At 33.7% G+C, this 24,896-nt stretch overlaps 1 protein-coding gene across 1 annotated transcript in view; it reads right to left on the bottom strand.

The window, feature by feature from the left end:
• Positions 1–2,867: 2,867 nt before the first annotated feature.
• Positions 2,868–24,896, bottom strand: part of LOC119633401 (polypeptide N-acetylgalactosaminyltransferase 2) — a 48,641-nt gene continuing 26,612 nt past the window's right edge. The window contains exons 2-7 of the mRNA XM_038026944.1: positions 8,212–8,708; positions 8,038–8,136; positions 7,902–7,969; positions 7,133–7,820; positions 6,630–6,802; positions 2,868–4,985 (exon numbers count right to left, since the gene is read on the bottom strand). Coding sequence (XP_037882872.1) covers positions 4,687–4,985; positions 6,630–6,802; positions 7,133–7,820; positions 7,902–7,969; positions 8,038–8,136; positions 8,212–8,708 — 1,824 coding nt within the window. The 3' untranslated portion in view covers positions 2,868–4,686. The remainder of the gene's footprint in view (positions 4,986–6,629; positions 6,803–7,132; positions 7,821–7,901; positions 7,970–8,037; positions 8,137–8,211; positions 8,709–24,896) is intronic.

Genomic DNA, 24,896 nt, shown 5'->3' with positions numbered 1-24,896 from the left:
TTTAAACACATAGCGTGAAGAGAGAGAGAGATGTTTCAAATTACAAAAGAACATATTACTTTTCAAAGGATCACTTTGCTGTTTCTTTAAACACTGTCAACTTAGCCCTATTAAAATTAATATTGCTTGTACACATAACAAAGCTTTCCCACAGAAATTACATAAAAATAACGAAAGTGTGCAACGTTAAAATTCATCGTTCAATTCACTTAAAGGGAATTAATTTTACGGAGAAGAACAGAACGAAAACAAGTTTTTTAAATTAACCAGAATACGTAACCAAAATCTCGTTTGGTAAAATTTTTCCTCATTTTTCCTTTATTGCGAAAACCAAAATGTAACCAGAGATGAGAAAGAATTTGTTATTTAATGTGAATGCACACACTGCTGCCATCCATTAAAAGGCAAACCAAAGGAAACGCAACAATTTTTATGAAAATTATGCAAATGTTGGGTGACTTTTTTATGTCAGAACGAAGCCATACACAATAATTCTGAATGTGCGTTAAAGTGAATTGAGTTTTTATTCCATCACGCGTTAACAACTTTCATTATCGCCAATTGGTCGTTGTTGCTTAGTTGCTTTTATGTGGGAAAGTAAGGCATAGTGTTCGTAAACGTGAAAAAGTCAATTACAAGTCATAGCACCTGTGCGTATAGGACACAACGGAAATAGTACAATATCAAGAACAGGAAATAAAAATGGAGACGAAAATGTGAGTTTCAAGTAATTGTATCTTAAAGTTTTGAGAAGCAAATCAAATCTTCAACTTCAAAAATTTGCATGAATATCAAAAGCCTAGAAAAGACTAAAGAAAAGAAAAAAACTAAATATTCTTACAGTATCATATTTTGTTGGCGCGAATGATTTTTTCTATATTCAAAATAAAAGCGAAAATTTTTATCGTGTATTGTATTGTACTTTACGAGTAGCAAACATGAAACACGGAAAGCAAAGGTGGTCACAATTTTTGTTGCATAGGCTTGTGGGCATTGCAGGTGTACGCTTCGACAGTTTAGGTCACTTTCAAATTCTTTTGCAAATATGTTGGCGATTTCTTCACTTTGGCGGCCAGAAAAATGTTTACAACAGACATTACACAGACGGAAGGAAGGATATATTTGCAACTACTCAGAATTTGATAAAGATCAAGAATATCTATTCTTTACATGGTCTCTGGTGATGGGTGTAAAAAATTTAAGAATTTACTTAATACGCAAACGAATACGAAGATTCATCTAATTTCACTAAGTAGGCAGAAGATACACAACACCTCTAAGAAGGATGAGTTAACTGCAACATTTTTCTTTGTTGTCCGTTGACCCCAGGAATAAAAAAGTACAAGCTCATTAAAATGTTAGGAACTATTCGGACTCATTTGTAAGTGTTTAGTATCCCTCTTTAAAATACATATGTAAATTTTAATTCATAAATCCATGAATTCGGTGACCTAGACGAGATCTATTATATTATTGACGAAATTAACAATACGTCTGCATAGTTCTTGCGTAAGACATGGAAATTTTATTAAACCTAACTAAGCAGTTTTTCAGCGTTTCACAAATTCCTATTTTACTTTCAGTAGTGTTTTTATTTTGTAATGCAGATCTCGGCGAACAACCAAACGGTAGTGAGTTTAAATCCCAAGTATGTGACAGTTCTCACTAAAGCTGACAGTCTTAGATGCTAGTGCTTTAATTCTTGGAATTTATTTCTCTCGCTAAACTAATAATAGTAATAATATTTTATAATGTATTGTAAAAAAAGGCGACTACATTGTAGTGATTTTGTTACGATGGATGGGGTCTCCCAGAGACATCATGGGCCGAAGGAGACCGTAGGCAGGGCGGCTATAGAATGGCCCAAGGGCACAAGGGATACTCGTTTGGTTAGGTTATGTCTGTGAGCGTATTTGTCAAAGGGTAAGACTCTTCTTGTTAGTTATAACAATCCGAAGGGTGTTTGTAAGCCAAAAATATATAACCCTTCCCACTTCTCACAAACCGTCGCGACACGGCCTACCTACGTTCGATAGTAGACATATTTTCCATTGCACGATTTGGCTGCCCTGAAGTAGTTGCCCTGAAACCGCCTTCCAACGAGTTCATCCGCTAGGTCAGTTTGAAAGTTACCAAATTGGGGTCTAATTTCCCCGGAAAGCGTGACGAAATCCCCAAAGCCTTTTCGGAAAAACAACTACAATCGGCTTATTTAATGATTTCAATCGTACGTTTCTAATCGCTCTTTGTTAGGTGTGAACTTGTAATCAGCCTGAATTACCAGCAACCGAGTCTCACTAATAAGGAGCAGAAAGAAGGATATTAAATGCAAATATAATAAATCAATTTAGAAAGAGACACAACTACACTGAAAGGCAAACGGATGGATCTCGAATCTCTCTCTGTTGGATATAAGTATTTCCATAAATTAATAAAACGACTTCCACGTTTATTAATCATTTTTATTTTTCATTCATTTTAGTTTATTAAATGTATTTTTGCGTTTTCTTTTTATTTTTTTTTATTTTTGTGTTTTTTTATTCTTTAATAAATATAATTGAAAAAAATCCGACAGTAAAGATATATCCATGGTATCAATGTAATATTTCTAGATATACTTAAATTAAAATTTTGCTAAATATTTTCCCAAAAATTTTGTTGCCAACATATTATTTTTATAAACATTTTTTATTTACTAAACAATATATCTATATAGTCGTAAAATGAAATTTGATTTCAGATGCAAATGTTTACATTACATAAATATATTTACAAATGTATTGTTGTTATTTATTACTATCAATAAATTTATTAATAATTATAATGAAAAAAAAAAATAAATACGCTATACACAATTGTTTTCTAATAAATATCAAAAATATAAAAATAATATACAAAAGAATTAATTGACATTTAATTTATAAAAAGTGGAACGGAAATATCAATCTTCTCAAGGGATAAGAACACAATTAGTAATAGTTAAAATTAATTCATGGAATGTACAATTATTTCAATAAACCTAAAAAACAACATGAAAAAAATAATTAAGAAAAAACTCATTATAAATTTGACTACACAATTTTCAGTCTAACTAAGAATTGTTTTGTGTTTTGTTTTTCACGATATCCACACTTATCAACAAGTTCGCTAATGAGCAAATAACTTCCCGTAATTGTTAGCTCTATAATATTGTGTATTTCCCATTAAAAAATTTTAAGGAAAATAAAAAGAGAAAATTAAATAAAAAAAAACTTAATTCGCTCTGAAACGAATTTTTAGTACCCACTACCTAGAATTAAAAATTTCTTATTAAACGATACCTCGTTTTGGACAAATGAAGGAAAAAAATTTTCTCGGAAACGCATCTATAACTGAAACTTTGTTAACATGATCTATGCTAGCTATACATTTCCAATACATTTTATCCGGCACAAAAGTTTGAAATTTTCTAGTTTTCTAGAATCAACAAGAATATAATAAAAGATATAATATATGATACAATAACAGGATTCATTCATATCCTTTGTGGATACATTCCGGTCTTAAAAGTTATTAGGAACAAATGGACGGACACAGAGATAGGAAAACACGTTTAAATTCTATTTTGTGCTTCGTCTCTACCCACTCGTGCTTATTCTCTATTTCGCCAGGGGAAAACCTGTAATATTATTTCCCATTATTAGAAGAGGCAAACAGATACAGAAAAGTTTTTAAATCAACTTCTTAGAATAAGAACTTCGCATAGTTTTTATTCGCTGCTGATTTGAAAAATGAAATGATAACACTAGCATTCCCTTGTTCTGCGCTAGAGGACATGAAAATATGAACAGATTATCAAACATCTGTGAGGATATACTCAAAACAATATCAAATTTTACTTGGAACAAGAATATCACATGGTTGTTAGTTTCTGCAGCGTATTTCTAAGGACTTCAAAAGCAGCGAAAGTAGCAACTTTTCCTTATTCTTTGGTAACGAAACGTTAAAAATATATTTTAAAAAGAAAGACAAGAGGAAAGAATGAAATCATCTTATATATTCACTTGTGAAGACTATATCACATATTGAACTAAAGCGTATATATATTACAAATCAAATGAAAATAGTAGAATTCCCCATTCTTTGGTAGTGGATACAAAGAACTTAAGAAGAATAAGTAAAAATAATAATTTCTATTTGTTTGCCTTTTTTTTCACTTTCATCATAACAAGCATTTTAATGAAAACGCTAACGTTAGCTAGTCCACATAAATCAACAGAAAAATAATATAAAAACAACTTGAATACATTATAGACAGTCGTATAACATAAATATCACCTGTGCAAGCACAACACAAGACCAACAACCCACCCGCATAAATCTATAACATCAATAACAAAGACAACCGATGGTGATGATGTTGCTGGCGATTTCGATTTTTCATTTTCATCTCATTTTTCATCATCATCATCATCATCATCATTGTTAAACTAAACAATGATATTGGTATTGAGTTTATACTATATATACTCCACTCATACAGACATATTAAAACTTTTTAGAGAGCTGTTATTGTTGTTGCTGTTGTTCAAATGTTTGCTTTGAAAAGTCTTTTATGAATACTTTTTATATCGCATTTTGCCTTTAGTTACGTAGCTTATTCATTCGCTTTTCGATTCATTTTCTATGATAATGATTTGACGGTCTTTAGCTTACAGTAAACATCCAACGTTGCGTATCTAATGCTGAGTTACAGCCTTGTGCTGTTACACCGTGCTCTTGATGATCCCTCGAATCGAGGCAAACGTTTAGTTTGTGATGACGTATAAAACCGCCTTCGCGTACTCGCCAATGTTGGTTTTCGGACTCATCACAAAGTTTCATTACAACCTGCGAGCCGCGTGCAAATTGCACTAATGTCAAACAGAGATCATCGTGTTTAATTTGGCCGCGTTTTGTAAAAATCCATTCTTGATTACCGCCGGTATTATGACACTGAAAGAGTCCTATAAGCGAAAGGAAAAGTGCAAACGACAAAAAAAAGAAATGCAAGTGTAATGAATGTGAGCAATGCATACATATATAGAAAAATGAATTACTAATTGATAATTTAGGTAGACAGTTCTTAAGATAACCTACAATCTACCTACTCTGGACTTGAAAATATTTCATATGACAATATTCGAACCCACATACCTTTGACTTCACTGAACTGTAATTTAGAATCCATATAATTAATACTTTCTAAAAAGTGCAGGATGTCCTATCTAATAGCATTATATAAACTCCGCATAAAAGTAGTAACACTACACACACTATATCATTTAAAGTTAGAGAATCTTTTACTATGGAACAATGCATTCTACTTATCTACATATGAATTTTTCTTCATAAATCATCTTTCTTGATGTAGTCCATTTTCAAGTCAATGCGAACGAGAGAACGACCACTCGTCATTGTTATTCACGAAAATCATTCTCAAAGTGACGATAATGGGCTGATGGGCCCATTTTCCTATGAAAATATTCTTGAAGTTCCTATTAAACCAAGGTAAAGATTTTCGAGGTTTCATAACTGGGCCACATTCGATGACTAGACCTTAACTATAAATTTCAATAAATTTAAATCTGAAGTGGACGGTAAGATTATGCAATTCCTTTAGGCTCTTGGAAGCAGTTTGGAATAAATTTCCGACATCATAAGCATAATTGACCTATTGACTGCCTTTTCAATTAGAGTGCGCTATTTTCAAGATCAGAGACATGGAAGCGAACACGGCTTCTATCATCCAAAGATTTCATTCAACTTTTGAGAAAGAACGAGCAGAAGTTGATCATGGGAGACAGTGATTAGGCCTCAGACAAGTGTTCATAACTCCGATCATAATTCGTTTGAACTACGATTGGCAAATTGCTTTTCTTCAACGATTCCTTTGGGTGGCGGAACACTTAGGTCAAAAAGGAGGAGCAAATAAGCACAGCTACGCCGTGGTGGAAATTGTATTCGTCGTTCTACTATGCATTACTACAAAAAAAGCTGTTTATGCTAGAGTGCAATAAATGTACGGAAACGATGATATCGAGTTAACATCTCCTCGACGGTAAGAACAATAAATACTTTTTATTCCCTACTAACTATTTTACGGCACTACAAATGAAACAATGGAACTAAGATTTAGTTTCTTTTGGGTAGAGCTAACTGAAATCTAAAGTAAGTCTAAGTTAACTTAGAATCTCGCTAGAAATATAAACGGCAAAGATGGCTTATTTTTTGCTAAATGTTTTGTTGTTTTCGTATGGAGGACTTATGAAATACGTAACCCTTACGTAAAAGGACCAAGGCACATATTTCATAAATCGTATAAACATTATAAAGTGTTTACTCTCTGCTGGGTATTTCTGTTGTAGAAGGAATGTGGTAATCGTTCGCAATCGCAACAACTCTTTCTATTAAGAGGATGTTGCTTGATACCAACGGTACAACGGTCGGATGCGTTCTTTTCTCTCATTCTATGTTCATTGACTTCGCTATTGTTTATTTCCCTTATTCCTCTCCATCATTTGTCAATTCCGTTTAATATGGATTAACTTTATAGACAGTTCCAATCAATAAATTTACTGCGGCAAACTCATTGAAATGTAGTTACTTACCCACAGTGCCATCAACTAAATTTCCCATTGTATCCAAGCAGAAATTATCACTTTGCCTAAATTGTCCCACAAGATAGGATTCTGGTATTTGTAAATCCGGATAGACATTCTCTAAATACCATTTAAATGGTTTACAATGTAACTTATGTTTCAAAGCTAAACGTTCATCAATGCTGAAAATTGAAGAATGAAGAGATAAAAAGAATGAAAGAAAAATGCCAGAATAAAACAAAAAAAAGCAACTGTCACAAACAATAGACAAGCAAAATCCAACCAAAAAAATAAGATAAAAACACGCAAAAAATAATGATTTTAAGGTAAACGTATAATGTGAAAGAGAGAGAGAGGGAGAGAGGGAGAGAGCACGGACACATAAGCCAGCAGCACGTTTAAAGTTGAATGGAGGAAACACCGAATTTATCTCATATTGAAAAATTAAAGGCAGTTTGCAATGGGATTTTAGTCGCACACACACACACACACACACACATACTCATACTCACTTGCCAAATGGTATATTTTTCGCCAACGGCACTGCTGTATAATAGTATTTTTTATACTCGTCCATCCACACTTCGGCAGCTCGACGTGTATTACGCGCAAACACATTGCCACTGCCGCCCGGAAATGTGTACGGATGTCGCTTACGGAATACATGACCTACACGGCTGCATGGTATAATCTCTAAACTACCGCCACATTGCCAAACACGAAATGAAATTTCAAGATTTTCACCACCCCACACGTCCATCATCATGTCGTATTTGCCCAATTTATTGAAGTAAGCTTTGTCCATAACAAATAAACCGCCAGCTATCATAGGTGTACGTATCGCTGTGGTGGGATCGTGTTGACGTACCGCTCTTTCCGCTGGACTCAAATACTCCCACTTGAATATCAAATTCCAATCGAAACCACCACGTAAATCAGCCGAAGCACCGATATATTGAAAATTATCCATGCTAATGACATCGATGACAGGGCAAACAACGCGTGTGGGATCTTCTCGCACTCTTTCCAACAATGGTTCCAGCCATTGTTCGTTGCATTCAACATGACTATCAAGAAATGTTAAAACGTCAGCAACCGCGGCATCCGCACCGCGCACACGGGACCGCACTAAACCTTCACGTTTATCGTTGCGCATGATGCGCACCTTGTCGATTTTTGCCAATTCTAGTCCATCCTCGGCTACATAAGTAAAATTTATGAAAGGCAAAAATGTAAACTCACAGACACCAGAACAAGGCAAACGTTATAATAAGCACTTACGATGATCGCTATAATCGTCAACTAAAATTATTTCACGTATTAGATGTTCTGGGCTACGATTCAATACACTACACAAAGCAGATACACACAGAGTAATGAATCAGTTATTCCTAAAATTAAAGATGTATGTTATTACCTGACAATTGTACGCAACAACGTCGATCTGGCTTCGTTATGGAATGTGATGATGACACTTGTGGCAGGTAAGTCTTTACGATATTTCTTATTGCGGCACCTGAAGAGGTATTTGTTATTATCATTATTCATTATTAAATTTATTTAACTTTTGAATAAATCATAAATGTCTTACATAGGGTGTCTTGTTTCAGGAATTTCACGATTACTAGGTAAAGCATCACTAGCTTCCTGATTGAAACGATTACGTACGTAGGGATCTTCTCCCGGTCTCAAGGCTCCACCTTTAATGTAGCCAGCCTCATCAAAATATTCCCATTCACCTATAGAATTGTGTAACCCATCCAGCAAACTGCTCTGACCGGTGCTATCTAATTGAACAACGCTTTTGTCACCGCCACCTTTGGTGCTATGCTCTTGGGGTGATACAGCGTTTAGAGCCGAGCTACCCAGACGAGGATGCGGCACACCACCTGGATCTTCTTCATCGCCGGTACGACCTGTCCCACCATCATCACTAGCTATGGCATGAGTATGTAGCAGTCTATTCGAATTATGCGCAGCAGCGGCAGAGTTCAATTGCTGCGCTGTAACCATTGCTGGTTGCATCTCGTCCTGGTATTGCTGCATAGCTGTAGCAACTTCACGTAATCTTAATGCACGATTTTCCAACTGAAAGGCAACACAAAGGGTATTCATAAGTTGCAATGAAGCGTAAATTTATGCACAACTCTTAAGTGTAACACAATTACATATATAACGAATTGGTCAATAATTTCCGGAACCGACAAGTAAATATCGTTTTTAAAAAAAAATTCATATCGTCTTTGGAAAGTTTTACAACTCAAACGAGGTTTCCTAAAATTTCTTGTAACTGCAATCAATTTTACGTAAGTTGCAATGACGTTGCAAAACGTGACCTTTTGTCATTTTCTTACTTTTGCGGCAATGGAGAAATCTGAATGTCAGATGTTGATTAAACATTTGTTTTTTGATGGGGAAACGCACCCTTCAAATCCAACATTAGTCGAAATGCTGCTCTTTTCCGGCGAACACAACAAATTATCGCTACTCTGCTGGTTTTAAACAAAGTCTTACGGACACGATGGAAAATACACAAAAAGAAAGTCCGGAAGATTATACCCGATAATCAAAAATCGAAGTTTCGATAAACAATTGTCGCCCAAAAGATGTAATGTGTTAAAACTTTTGGCTGGTGGAGAAATCGTTTTCCACATGACTACCTCGTTTACTTATAACGAAACAAAAGCAATGTATAGCAACAGGATGGGTTGTATGAAATGATGCTCGATATACTGCACCGTATTTATCTCTTTCTCATTCCCAGTAATTATTGACCAATGCGTTACATGTATACAATACGCTAAAGAATAGAAAGGATAGAACAATAGATGTTCTATTTAACTTTCGAAAGCGTTGCAAAGAAACGCATGAGCTCAGGTATAAGCATTAACGCTATAGTAAGTCAAGAATTTTTATTGAATTTCCGTACGTAAACGAAAGAAATAATTTATGGCGCACGTTTTATTTGTAAGGATTCATACAATCGAAAACCATAAATTTCACCTACAGTTCCTTATGCATTTTTCAACCCCAAAGAATGAAAAGTTTCTTTTCATATGCCTAACAACGGCAAGCAATGTTCGCGTTACACAAAGGCTGGCATATAACTAGCAAAAGTGTTAACAACTTGTTTAACCTAAAAGAACGTTTCCATATTTATTTAGGACAAATGAAGAATAAAAGATATCCACCGTTTTAAGCAAACATAAGAGAACGTTTAATTGTACTCAGGTGTGTTAGTGGGCTAGTTAGAGCCCTTGACACAATGCCTTTTACAAAAGTGTATAATATGAATGTGTGAAGAGCAAACCATTTTGTCAACTGTGAATAAGTAGTAAGTAGATGCTAAACCTCACAAACCGTGGGATAAATGCTTTCATTGACTTAAGCTGCACCTCATTTGCCCCCCACCAACTTGAGCAAATTTTTGAATGTCGCTCGATACCAAGAATATTTGATATGTGTTTGATGCCTTCTACCGGTTTGACGGGAATTTTAACTGTTTATTGTCTTAGACATGAAAATTAGATGTATTGCCCTAAGTAACAGACTGGGCAGTGAAGAAATCAACATCATTGTCCCCGACCCCAAGTTCAAGTGAATATTTAAATACTAGGTTGTGAGAATTGGCATAATCTTAAGCTTTCCCTCTATTTTGTAACCCGGAAAAATGAAGACATGATGTATGTGTATTGTAAGATGAAATGCCCTTCGTGATTTTACGTTTCCATCCAACTTATTTTGAGCTTAAGTTCGTAACATTGAATAGTGATTTTAGGACAGCATAAGTTCTATTTAAAATTCTTAAAAGATCTATTTACAGATTCTCTACAAACAGATATATATATATACAGTGCACCCTTCGATCTTGTCAGATCGAAAATTACAATGCAATCGTCCTGACTCGACTGACTTTGCCTTGCGCTTATTTGCGCCTTTACAAGAAGGCTGCCAATTGCTGTTTACTACGTAAAGTGAGGATCCTTTGTTTTTCAAGAGAAATAAAAAATTGGATTTTTACTCACTACTCCTAAACTATCGCAGATAAATGTACGAACATTTGAACGCGTATTTCATGGGCGATATTGTAGTGCCTGTACAAAAATGGAAACATTTGACCATGCCTACCCAATAGTATAATGTCCCAAAATTTAATTGCTTTTTCAATGCCGTTATAAGACGCAGAAACACGCTGCGAAGTATATAAATTCTTGGCCAGTTCCAAATTTGCAATGCACCTAAACAAGTCCGTCTGTCTGCCTGCGTGACTATTTAGTATTTGCGGTAAGCATTCTTCCGATAGTGAAAATGAAGATATCGTATACAAACTTGCGAAAAAATTTGGAAGTGACTTAAACTTTTCCAAGGCCACGCCTACAACGTCCACACTCCTATGCAACAAAAACTTTTATTTTGAAAATAAAAAATTTCCCATTCCATATTATAGAGCATGCAAATTTAGTTCCTTTACTTTTTTTGTCCTTTTTCGGACAACAGTGATGCATATAAACGAATCGGTTAATACCGAATATAATTTTTTTACATGTTTTTCATCTTTATTTGTCAGAAGATACCAAGGGCTTTTCTTCCTATGTTAAACGCTGTATGGTGTGAGGCACAAAAAGTGCAGTTAAGTGATCCAGTTTGGTGCATTTAGTCTTTTTGTTTTGTCCAATTACTATTATGGACCAATATTACTCATAAAATAGAGAAAATTATGCTTTTTTGCAAAAAAATGTCAAAACCAACACTGTTCGTTCTTCGACAAAAACGCGGTGCTATCCCAAATTTCAACAAAACATCTCAAAAATTGTGATCAATGCAGTGAATATAATAATGGGTGAGTCTATCTGCGTGTCAACATACTCACTTCTTCGCATTATTTACTTGTTTGGAAACGTGAACAAATAAACACACTAACAATATTAATGCATTTTGCAGAAATGGTCTATACGTGACTGGCATGGTTTATTTCCAAATTCACATAAAATTTATTTATTAATTGTGTTTGCCTTACATTATCAAACGTTTCTCTATGTTTCTTTCTTAAGTTTTCTCTAAATACTTTTTGTTAAGTTTTTTTTTTGTAAACTGATTCAATATTTCTTCCATGGATTTTTAAAAATCATTAAAAAGAAAAGAAAAAGAAAGTTTTTGTATGAACATAAGGGTCGATGTTAAAGTATTTTTCACATACAATGTTCTACTCTGCTTAATGCGGGTTAAACGAAGCAGAAAATTTCATTTTATTAACTCTTACTGCTTTCTATAATGAGGTTTGATATGAGAAAAGATAAAATCTTCATATGATTTCTTTTTGTTTAGCAAATAAGAAAATACATTTGGCATAAATAGAATGAATATGTTATGTTTAAATATATGCAGTAATTTTTTGAAGTTCAAAGCAATCTAAAACAACATTATTCAATTTTACGCTAGCCTCACTAAACCACTTCAAGCTTAAAAACAATTTTCATTTTATTGTTTTATATTCGTCGTTCGCATTTACCACAAAAATGTACTGCATTTATAAACGATAAACGTATTGCTATGTCACATGCCATCGAGCACATTGTCATTTATCTTGAAGTGGAGGTGTTTCAACAATTGTTTCCATTTAAAAAATCACATTTTTCTTTTCATAATAAGCGGGAAATATACTCTGGTTCAATCTAGGCCCGTCTGTCCATCGGTCCATCTGTAGTAAACAATTTCCGCATTACAAACATTAAACTATTGGCTTCAAGTTCGACCAAAAACAAAATTGAAACCTTTTGCACGCCGGAGTATAATAGAAATATGCAAATTGGTCCAATACACACAGACATAGTACGAGGTAAATTAGGAATACCTCTGTTTTTAAAAGCAAAGAATTGAAACTTTTGCTTATTACTTGCATACCACAGAAGATATAACGATAAAAATTTCCGTGTATGTAATACGGATTATCCTATACACGCTGGGAAAAATCGACCGCGCTTACCCGATATTATTTCATTTTTCCCATCTACGACTTAAAGACAAATAATAAGCATTTTGATACCAACACCATTCCTTTGTTTTTTCGGCTTTAGAATTAAATAAATTAATTTACTTGTCACACTACTTTTGAAAGTGAATTACGTTGATTGATCCAAATTTTTAGGTAACAAAGACTTTACGGAAACTGAGATCTTGAACGTATAATAATGGATATGATATTAAGATAGAAAGTATTTTTAAACTTGGATATTATAAAAAGTAGTATAAATTTTGTTAAATGGTAGTGAAATGTAGAAATTCATTTTATAAGGCGGACAAACTGTATACGTAAATGATTTCTCAACAAGTGGTCCCAGAAATTTCCGGCAAATACATTGCCGAACCGCATTTGTATTCGCATAATCGACCCTTATATGCAAATATGCAACACATAGCAGTCAACTCTACTTAAGCCATTATTAGTTGAGACGATAAGTGTGGATCTCGTTACTATGCGGCCTTCTTTCGCACCACAAAATTCCAAAATAACATTTTTGCTGGAGTTTTAAAATTATTACTGTTCAATCTAAGTTCACTTCCTGCAAAATCCTTCTAAGCAATCAACAGAAAGCTTTTTATAGAAGCTTAATCGACACCATCACTATTTTCTTCGAAGCATGTAAAAGATTTCTTCTGGAGATGAAGAAACATCATGGGTTTCGAGGAGAGGAAGGGAGCAGTAGTGTTCCACTTAAAAGTGAGAACATATCGTCTATGCCTCCTCCACTTCTCCAAAAAAAAGATCTAATTATTTCAGTTTACATAAAAGCTACTTCAGATTTTTTCTGTTGATCTAAAACTTCCACTTCCATAGACGCAGTCCTCCTGAAACATTCGCAAATTTCGCCCTTGTTTTCAGTTGAGTATCTCATGTTATATTTCTCGCATAGAACACTATATTCAGCAGACTATATCACCCATCGAGCACGTGAAATTAAGTCTGCTCACATATATTGGTATATAGTAGGTTTAATCTATTCCTATAGTTCTAAGCTTTTAACTTATTCCCTTACCAATAGGAGTTATACAAATTCAACAATCAATCAATTATTCCTTTTGCTCAATATTTTCGCTTCACTTTACTTTTCATAATAAAACTATTAAGCCAAGCCAAAGCCAATTATGTTACAATGCAAAAGGAAGTTCAGAATAAGCTATACAACAGAGGAATGAAGAGACTGTGAACACTAAAGAAAAAATATTAGAGTGGAAAGAACTATTCATAAAAACGCTAAAAAAGACAATTATTGATGTAGTTTAACATTCTCCTAAGACTCTCCTTTTATATTTCAATATTATTAAGCCATTTTTTCTTGTAACATTTTTTAAAACCTTTTTTTTTGGAAATTTTTGTTGAAGTTATTGAAAGTATTACATTATATAATATTATTTATGTGTGTAGCGCTCTTGTGAAAGAAAGAAATTGAACGAGAATATCAATATGACATCTCATGCTACCCACCTACTTCCTAGCCATGCATTTTCACAATAAAATTTAATTTCATTGTGAATCTTCTTCAAAAATATATGTAAACCAAGACGAAAACAACGTACGTACTGTAGGGCAACGCTATATGAAAGAGGGTTCAAAAATTGCCCCAGCCAGGCCAAAATTTTCAAACCCATTTAAATACTACTACTTAGTCACTATTGCCAAGATATTTTGCAAATTATAATTATTTTCCAAATAACGATTTTCAAGAATAGGGCGTTAATTGGGGACTGGTGGAAAAAGTGGACCGATTCGAACCATTTTCAATAGCGTTTGTCCCTGAATCAAAACACGTCACGTTCCAGATTTCATCAAAATATCTCAAAAATTGCGACCTGTCACTTGAACACAAGTTTACATGGATAGACACCAGATGGACAGATGGACAGATAAGTAGATAATAAATGGTGGGTCCATCATAAGCCCTTCTGCACATTACATACGACCTCACTGAGTTAATATACCCTGTACCACAAGTAGTGTAGGGTATAAAGAGATAAGGTATTTAACTAATTTATCTATTGGGCATAGGTCAACCCAACTTTCATATGTTTTGTGTGTCTTACTCTCGAAATATTTCTAAACGTGAACTCTGATTATCATCGTATTCATCTTCATCGCCCCCATCCTTTCTCTCTAAATTGTTGGTTTCCATTTTGAAATTTAATATGATCTGTAAGTCATTTCAAAATCGTTTTCATATTTGTATTACTGAGGACGTATTTATGTAAGAAACAGACTGATTTCCGGATCCGATTTATGTAATTGTTGGAAGACATCGCACATGGAAGGCGCATAGACAACCGCATAGCACTACCTTGCTGGTCAGTAATATATTTATACCTAATGAAATGTTTGACACGAAATCTTAATCCCCACAAACACCAGGATGAAGTTAGCTCCACTCTTAACTTTTTATAGAAGGTACAAAAGTTTATTTCATTTTATAAATTGCATTTTAAAAACTTTGCAAAGAAAACATTTTAACACTATAACACTATAAAAAACTTTGCTTTAGGAATTATATCCTAGTAAGCCTGTGATTTACTAAAATTTACAACAAATAAGAATAGGTAAGCGTAGCAAGGCTGACGAAGTTAAAAAAATTAAGTAAACTTAAAAAATGTGTAAATAAATTTCGTATATAAGCAAATGTAAATCTGTAAAGTGCTATTAATCAATTTTAAAGGTATAATAGTATGAAAAAAAAAACTTTAAAAAAACTGAATATACACGAAGCTGTTATGTATTCTCTTTTCCTTCTTTTGTGTGTTTAATAAAACCAAATTCCTGTTGCTTTCAGCCCCAGCCATTAGCGCCATTACTGCGTGCAATGAAATGCAAGCAATATTTCGATGCTTTTGTACTTGTATGTGGATGAGGAGGGGTGCACAAGTAAGAATAGAAAATTGCTTTTTAAACCTGCAAAGCTTTCAAAAATTTGAAACAACAAACTTCGATGTTTGCCTGCAAACAATCATACGCCAACAACGTCATTCTTTGTTTCGAGTAGCATCTATTTGGCGGGGATTAAACATCGAAACGCATAAGTAAAGTGCAAACAGTACACTTGCAAAAAATTGCAAATTCCGCTCGTAAATAACGTCAGCGTTGAATACACAAAATAAATATCGAAAACATTTAATTGTATTGACAGTTTTTTCACAAACCCCACAGCATTCGTTTAAGAAATCAATAAAAAATGTTTCACTATGCTGGGACCTGGTCCACCTATATATATCCTATGCCACTTCGTTTAGTACAGTTATTCATATAATGACTTTTCAAAATAAGGTGTTGCATATAAAGTAGTCGAAAAAGGAGTCCGATCGAAACCGTTAACAATAGAGCGGGTTCTTGGGCCAGAAATGAATTCAAATCTTTATGTGGTAAAGTTTACTTTGGCCATAGTTACAGTGAATGCTCAGATGGTAATGGCGTACACTTACCAAGTGTGCACACAACCACCAGGCTGCTGCCGCTTTCCTATCTCTTCCTCCTTTTCCATTTCTTTCCTCTCGTCACTGTATTACGCGAATAGAGGACGTCCCCTAGATGATTGATCACATAAAACAAAAAATTACTCTAAAACAATACTATCATCCCTTGATAGGGTAGGATACCTTGAGCTTGAAATATTAAAACGATTAGTGGGCTCTACCAAACTACAACTTATTATATAAGATCGTAAGCAGAAACCCTAATTTCCGAAAGGGAAAAGACGAAAATAAGTGGAAGATTTCTGGTAGTTCAGTTAAGAAGTAAGTTTAATTTTTATATGAATCTCCCTGTTGTTAAACCTTGGACGTCTGTTCAAACAACAAGGCAAGCTCTGTTCAAAAATAAATCAAATAATGCAACTAGACAGCAACGTATTCATTATTTCAGACATTTGGACATATTGGAACCCGGCAAAAGATGCCAAGCAAGTGAAGCTATTATAAATTTTCGCATCAAAATAATTGAAGCAACTTTAACTTTTGATGTTTGCACACGTGTTTGCCATTCGATCAATAGTACATATCAGTTCCGTTTTGTCTTACAATTTTCGGAACTTAAGAAAACGTCTGAAAACATTTGCACTGCACTGTCCAATGTGTTATAAAAAACAACAATTAGGCCGGTTTTCAGTACATGTTTAAAAAAGATGAGGAAAACGTACGCAACTACATAGCATCGTACAAGTACTTTCTGCGGTTACAAGTGTTTGTATGACTTAATTGGCAATAAACCAACTTGATCATCACCAACAGCCGTTACATCAGTAACATATACACTAACGCGAAAAGAGTCCAGCGCACATACAATTGCGAATTGTGTAAATATGTGGTGTTTTTCTACTTGAATTTTCTTTGCAAGCACTTGTGTCAAGTGAATAAAGAACTTAAAATCGATACAATTGCTGTTATTGTTGCTACTATAGTGGCTTCAATTTATACAAAATTGTGTCATTATTGATTCAACAACGCAAGGCCGCTTTTTTCTTCCTTCTCTAATGTAACAATGTAACATTTTTAGATAATGAATTGCAATGACTGCATAGAATGAAAGACTGATAAATTTACTTGATCTTTATAGCATTAGAAATGATATTGAAATTTAATTACACTACAAACTCATAGCAATACATCTACTGTTTACCGTCCTTTTAAAGAATTGATATAAACTTTGCCAATTCCCTTCTAGTCCCCAAAAATATCCTTATATACCTTTTGACTTATGTAAAAGTATGTAAGATTCTCAACAATGTTACAATTTAATTCATTCGATTTATTTGCATGCTACAAGACGATATTTTTAAACAAGTACTTTCATTATAGTCGGCTAATGCCGACCATCAGATATCCTACATCAGTTCGCCTAGTGCAATTATTCACTGGTTTGGTAATAATACACCAACATTTACGCATTATTTTCATTCATGCAAAGGTACACTTTTCACGAAAGTGCCCATATTGAAGAATTTTAGGATGTCCAAAATATCACATGGTATGATGAAAATTTTGCAAACTTGAATTATTTCATAAAAAATTTATTATTTTTCGGATTCCTTCATAAAAAATTCGAAATTAGACTTTTTCACCATACAGGGACTTGCTTTTGATAATAACCTTTGTATATGGTACGATCTAAAATATGGACCTGTGTTATTGAAATTACCTACCGTTAATTCTTATAGTTACGTTGCTGCTATGGACTAAATTGAATTATGAAATGTTAAAAATTGAAAATTTTTCTGAGGGACCTACTATTTATAATAAATCATGGTTCCAAGAAACAGACCCATGTGGTTCAAATTTGATCCAGTTAATTTTTATGTCAACTTACTACCATGAACAAACGTTAATAATTAAGCCTTTTTGGCATATAAAGGTTTACATTTCCTCAGAATCCAGGTGGTAGCCGAAAAATAGAGCTACGTGGTTCAAATTCGATAAGGTTGATTTCTATGCCTACTTATAACTCATAAACTAACTTTCACGATAAAAAATTAGAGATTGTACTTTTTACCGAATAAAGATACTATACTCTCTTCGTAGGCACGGTTATATAAAAGGAGGTTCAAAGAATTGCTCCAGCTAACCCAAATTTTTCGTACCAATTTAGAATGTACTATTTATTGCCCAGTGACTTTTGGTGAGTAAATTTGAAAATGGCAATTCTTTTATGTAGCCCTTATATGGGGAGTGGTCGAGAATGTGGGCTGATTTGCAACTAGATCAAAACAATTTCTCAAAAATTGCCACCCAAGAAAACAAGATAGATAGATGGACAGATGGACAGACAAGCTTAGATCAATTCGGGAAGTGATTTTAAAGTGATTGTGAATTGAGTTGTATAAGAAAGCGTAGGTATACCTTAAGTTTTGCATACATCCGCACTAACTTTATACACTCTTGTACCACACGTTAGAGTAGAGTACAACTATAGCTATCTTTTCATCTAAATAAAATTAAATAATAATGAAAAATAAAAAGATAAATATTTTCATATTTTATTACGTCTGTGTTTATGACAATTAATATTCTATTCTCATGTTTACCAAAGCTTCTTATATGAAACGATTGCAACGAGTATCATTTCTACCAACTTAATGTTGAAACAAATAAAAATAAGAAAAAATCATTTCTTTGTTCAACATAACTGATTCACAGATGCACATAACTATAAACAATTGTAATAATAAAAGCTATCTCTGTACTAAGGTAAGCGTAAAAGGAAAAATTTTCGTTCCTTTACTATTCTGCCGGTTTAAAAACAATGCAAAAATAATATAAGAAATATTTTTATTTGATACGTTCCAATTGTTTGCGCTGTGGATAAATTCCAACTCCATGCAATGTTGTGTAAATCTGTGTACTAAATACCATCAGCAGTAATCTTTCGGTAAAGAAGCGTTCAAATTAAAACAAGTACGAAAACTATATATGCTTTGAAGCAAATCTTGGATAACCATAAAAATTATTTTATTTTTTTTTTTTGTTACAATTTTATTTACAGTATTTATCCAATTTTGTTATATATATGTGCAGAATTTCTGTTTCATAATTCCAACCAGTCGTGAGTTGTTGACGAATGCATTTTGAAGTTTTCAAGTTCATATTTTTTTTGACAGATTTTCAAAGTGTTAATCTAGCTTTTGTATACCATAACATGATATCATGATTTTGTAGAGGGTACAGATGGGTAAATTGGATTAAAATTTCTCCCTGATACCTAATCAGGAAGAAATGTTTTTTCTTAATTTTTAATGGTCCCACCTTTCGAAGACGTAGTTAAGAGCTCATCACGTTAACTTCCTCAATAACACTTATTAAGTTTCACACGTTGTAAGTTAGAAAACGTCTCAGTTTTTACAATTTTTCGCTGGATATGGACACTCACTTAGGGGATGTCCGATGTTCACGAAACGCGATGATGGTCACAAAGAAGTGAGGAAAGAGAAAGAAAGAAATAGCAAAATGGTTCCCGCAGTCCAATCGATGAGTGTTATGTTCTTCCTGACTGCGCCCTAAGTGTGGCTATGACCAAAGTAAACTCTGCCGCACCGGGATTTGAAGCAGCGAACGCTGACTTGATAGTCACGATTCTTACCTACTGGGAGATTGTGAAGCAGGCGAACGACCCTTCAAAAAGTTATAGAGGCACAAGCAAATCGAAGAAGCGCAGAAGAGGAACTGTCTGTCTACCAATTCTGTTCTGCAAGAATAATATCTGCTCTCCGCACAGCACAGAGCTAATGAATTCTTTAGTCATCGTTGGCAGGCTATCCAGCGGCTGCGCAGACCAAAGCTGTATATAGATTAAAAGAGAGATGTTTTCTTCGTTCCGTTTTCTTGAAAAACAATACGAATGAGGAAAATGAGATGAGAAAGCGCTGAAGCTTGGTTGCTTATACCTTCTCTGCGCTGAGTGTGTCATCTCCCCTGTAGATCTTTGAAACCCCTTTAGGAGCTGTCCAACATCTTGATAGCCAACGATTTTATGTATGGAAAGATAAAAAAATGGAACAAGTTCGCTCTGCATAAAAGAAAATAAAAGCTAATATTGGCATCTAGAAGATGCGCTATATCCAACAATCTCCTGGAGCATTTTACTAGCCAGCCTAACAAATCAACTTAGATTCCCAAGTTAAAGCAAAAGTATATTTTCCTGGGAAGCCTATGGTAGGTACTTTTGCATGTTACGAACGATATAATCAGATAGCATACGCTTACCGCTCACATCAGATTGGTGCTCTAAAAAAAAAAGAAATGTTCACAAAAGCAGACAACAAAACTTCACAAAGCATCAGTCAATAATTCCTGGGATTAATATTGTCTTTCATAGAACTTTGCCTCGTTAGTTTTAGAAAATACCTACTCTGCCTAAATTCTATATCATTTGGATGATTTGGTTGCCAATTACAGTGGTTCTAGTGATGTTATTTTGTTTATCATGCTTTAGAAACAATGAAAATTTGACAATTTTCTGATTTGATTAACGTTCCTTGGGAAAAAAGTCCTTCAAACTCGGCATTCGTTCGAAATACGCCCTGCGTTTGAACAGTGTTGTGGCAAGCCCCCCTCACAAAAAACAACAGTGGAAACAGATATCGCGCTTAGTCACATTGGAACAAATGCGCAAGGTGCCAAAGATCGACAGATGCAATGGCAAGGAACTGCAGCTCGCATTGCTAGCCTATCACATTTGGCCCCAACGTCTTTTATGTGTTTTCAAATCTCAAAAAGTTTCAGAAACGATTGAATGAAATGATAGGATTGCGATTAAAGGAGACACGCCTTGAGGGTCTAAGCAAATCGTTCTTTAAAAGTGCATTGAAATGAGAAGAGTAGGGAGTCGCCGAACTGATTGTACCACTCTTAAGGAAGACAAAGAAGAAGAACGCAGAAGAAAGAAAAAAAATTTCTCTTTTAATAAGTTCCGGAAATTAATGACTGACATATTGTATAAAAATAATTATTTCAGCTTGCACACACACACACACACACACATTTATACAAACAATAATGCATTTATTTTTTATGTTACCAACGGTGGTTTAAAGAAACCAACATAACTCATCCAAGAGCACAATAGCAACAGAAGAGATTTCATTATAACACATTAAATTATTCAACTGGAAGAGTACATCTTGTTTTATGTATATAAATCACCCAGCTATTAAATACCGTAGACTACAGCTGACAAGTTGTAAATATGTCTAACGGAAAATATTTAATTATAGTTAGTTGAGATATCAAATTTTTGTTATTAAATTAAGTCTAATGCTAACTGATATATATATATATATTCACTTTCCCGCAGTTGTCTTTGAATAAGCGAAGTGACATGAGATAGCATGGAACTCTCAACCACATAATTAGTGATAATCGTTCGTAAATTAACTTCTGATTATACCGTAGCATTCGCTTGCACGCGGAATCACAATAATCACAAATAATTTCTCTTTGTTTGGCTGACCGGTTCGGAGATTTGGTTATGCAAAAAAAAAAATAATAATAATATAACTAACACATACATACACATTTTAATCTCCCACAAAAATGACTAAATATGCAAAACTTTGAGAGAAAATGCGGAAATCTTTACAATTTCCCAAGCATCATGACACACACACACACACACACAAGCACATACACTAGCAATTTTAGTTTTGGCACAAGCCTTATTAGGTCTGTGGTAGACTAACGAAAACTTTTACTTTCTGCTAAGCAGATTACATATTGAAGACATAAAGAGACAAAGAGACGGCTTCAAGAAATTGAAACGCTATGATGTTAAGCTACTAAATGTTGCATTTTTTGTTCAATTTTTTTTTTTTTTTTATTATTATTATTTAACTGCTCGAAAAAAAGAAGAAACCAAAAAACAATCAAACATATATAGAAGTTAAATGAAACCAAACTGTATATATTCACACGAGTGTGCTACGATCTAAGCCTACAAAAAAAATCAAGTTTATTTTTTGTTTGTTGCAGTTTACTTAACAGCGTCCGACAACTTTTATTAATTGCTTGGCAAGTTGTGTGTATGTGCAAATGAAACCAAAAAAACTCATCAAAACAAGTGAAGATATCGCACTTGCTTACATTTAATACGAACACATAACACTCTCCACCAATACACAAGCCATGGAGTGTGAAAAAATTTATTTTTTATATTTTAATGAAATCCAATTAAATATTTATTACATAAGCAGATATATCTAAACGGTTTCGAAGTTGAATCACCTTTTTTTTTGAGGCTTTCCGTTTACAACCGCGTAAAATTAGGCGTGAAAAGTCGTTACGTATACTGGATCGACTTATATAAAGAAATATATTTAACACGATATCCGGCTTTTCTTATCATGCTTACAAAAATCTCAAAATATAGAACCGATAGAAGCAGCATTTTAAATTTGTTTTTTCCGCATTACACCATAATTAGAAAGAAATCGACGGTATTTTGGGTTCTTCGTAAGCTATTACTTTCTTATTATATTGTCCATAAAATAAGTAGAAAAAATAGTTCAGAAACGTTTGAACAGATTTTTTACATAAAACACATAATTCAGGAAAACCCTCTTCAGTACAAGCAAATAAGAGAAAAATTTGGTTCCATGGTAAATAAAGTGTCTCTTTCTTTTATAAGGGAACTTATCTCTTCCTGCTTTTTATTTACTCTTCATAGAGATCTTTCAAAGGAAAGCTTCATAGTTTTCGAAATTCCAATGCGTTCAACAAGTGAAACCTTCCTTTTTTTTTTAGATCCGTGTGCTGAATACCAATGAAAGGTTATTTTTGGATTGATGAAGCCCTCATTAACATCTGACATGGCTTTCATTTCATTGTGTTTGTAAGTCCAATTAGAGCGTCTTTCGTAAATGCATGAATTTATTAAAGGCAAAATTTGAAAATGAATAAATTTATTGAACACTCAAGTAGTATTGAATTCTGTTTAAAAAATGAGTGAAATATTTACGCAATATCTCTGAAATGGTCTAAAAGAGAGCACAAATCTCTACAGGTAAATTACAGTCATTGATAAATACGTCAACAAAAGCCTGGCATCCAGCAATCGTCTATTAGTTCAGACATTGAACTATATGCAGTTGCTTCGTTTATCGCGATAAAACATCTTCGCCGACCGTAATTGCTCGTCAATTTTTTCATAAGAAACTAAGCTAATATTCTTCCAAGCACATCTGAGTAACAATTTCCTTTTTCACGAGTAGAGAAACTACTAATCCTTTCGGTAGAACATGAGCCATTAAAGAGATCTCGTGTTCTGCTTTGAATGGCACACCACAATAATCTGGCTAAACCAATGACATAAAATTTTTCTCGGCCTTTATGGACAACTGCGTAAATCTAACAAAGAGCATTTGCATTGACTCTCAAAAGTCCTTTATTTTTAAAATAAAAAATTCCTTTTATTTTTAGAACGAAGTATTACATATAAACATGTTTAAAAGCAGTTGAAAACACACCTTTTTTTTAAAGCTAGGAATGTTTACGCGACGCGTTTTCCCTGCACCTATGGAAAGTCCCTATTACGCCTATACTTTACTGTATGCCATGCGTAGCCTTTGCTAATAAACATATCCACAAGAGTAGGTAGATTGAATTCGTACCGTTAATAATGGAAATTTAATATAAGTTTTCCTAAGCAGCCGATCAACCCTTTGGACATATATAGGGTCTCGCGGATTAAAAAATGAATAAATTCCTTGCATTTCTCTTAAGCAGTTTAGAATCAGGCTAAGATTTTCGAAAATTTTCAATATTAAACAATCCGAGCAGCACAATAGCACAATAGCCTTTAGTTTATCGTATATTTGTTTTGTCGAATATTTTTGATCTCCTAAGCAATACAAAAACTTTTTACGTACAGATTCCCGTCAACTTTTACTCCTAAGCCAGGTAATGTTAATGAATAAATCACATCTACTGCAGTTACTCAAACTTATAGGCATAACAACTTGTTCGATTGTCAACATCTAAGAATTGAAAATATAAAATCTGAAGGTTCATAAGTTCATCGGTGCTTTTAGTGTAATGGAAGGTTCACTAATTTCATTTATTAAATATAATAATCGAAGAGAGAGCTAGGTAAGCAATATCTAATAAAATACTTGCCACTAAAATATTTCAGGTAATTTTAATTGTTTGACCTTGTAACAAATTTATTAAAAAATAATATGAACATTAAGTAACCGACTAACGTGCTAATTACTATTAACACTATCGATATACAAGTCTATATACTCTAAGTTTACTTCTTATACGCGAACGTTACATAATTTTGAGGTAACCAAAAATGTAAATGATCTGAAGAAAAACATAGAACATTTTTGTGTAAGTTTTGATATGAACGAGAGCGAAAAATTAAACTCAAATATTTAAATTTTCTAAATGAATATTCATTAGAAGAAAACTGTTGAATTTATCTCAGCTGCTCTCTTATCACGAAAATACTCCTGCCCATCTTTCTAAATCTTTTATGAAAAGTGTTACATTCATCTACATATATATATTTATAGTTTTATAAAGACATCCATCACTCTATTTTAAAGCGCTTTTGTACTGAAACATTAACGTTATTCTCAGCATACCTACTAAATAACACAGCAACAAATTTTCAATTAGTCTGTGAATAAAACTACAATTCTTCCGATTGAGCTGTAATTCGTAAAAGCTGTAAATGGAAACCTGACGCTTATTATCATGCTCCTAGTCTGCTTAACAAAAATAGAGCAATAGGCTGCCAGAAAAGAA

This window comes from Glossina fuscipes, unplaced genomic scaffold, assembly GCF_014805625.2.
Source record: "Glossina fuscipes isolate IAEA_lab_2018 unplaced genomic scaffold, Yale_Gfus_2 2, whole genome shotgun sequence".
NCBI lineage: Eukaryota > Metazoa > Arthropoda > Insecta > Diptera > Glossinidae > Glossina > Glossina fuscipes.
This window is presented reverse-complemented; position numbering and strand designations above follow the sequence as displayed.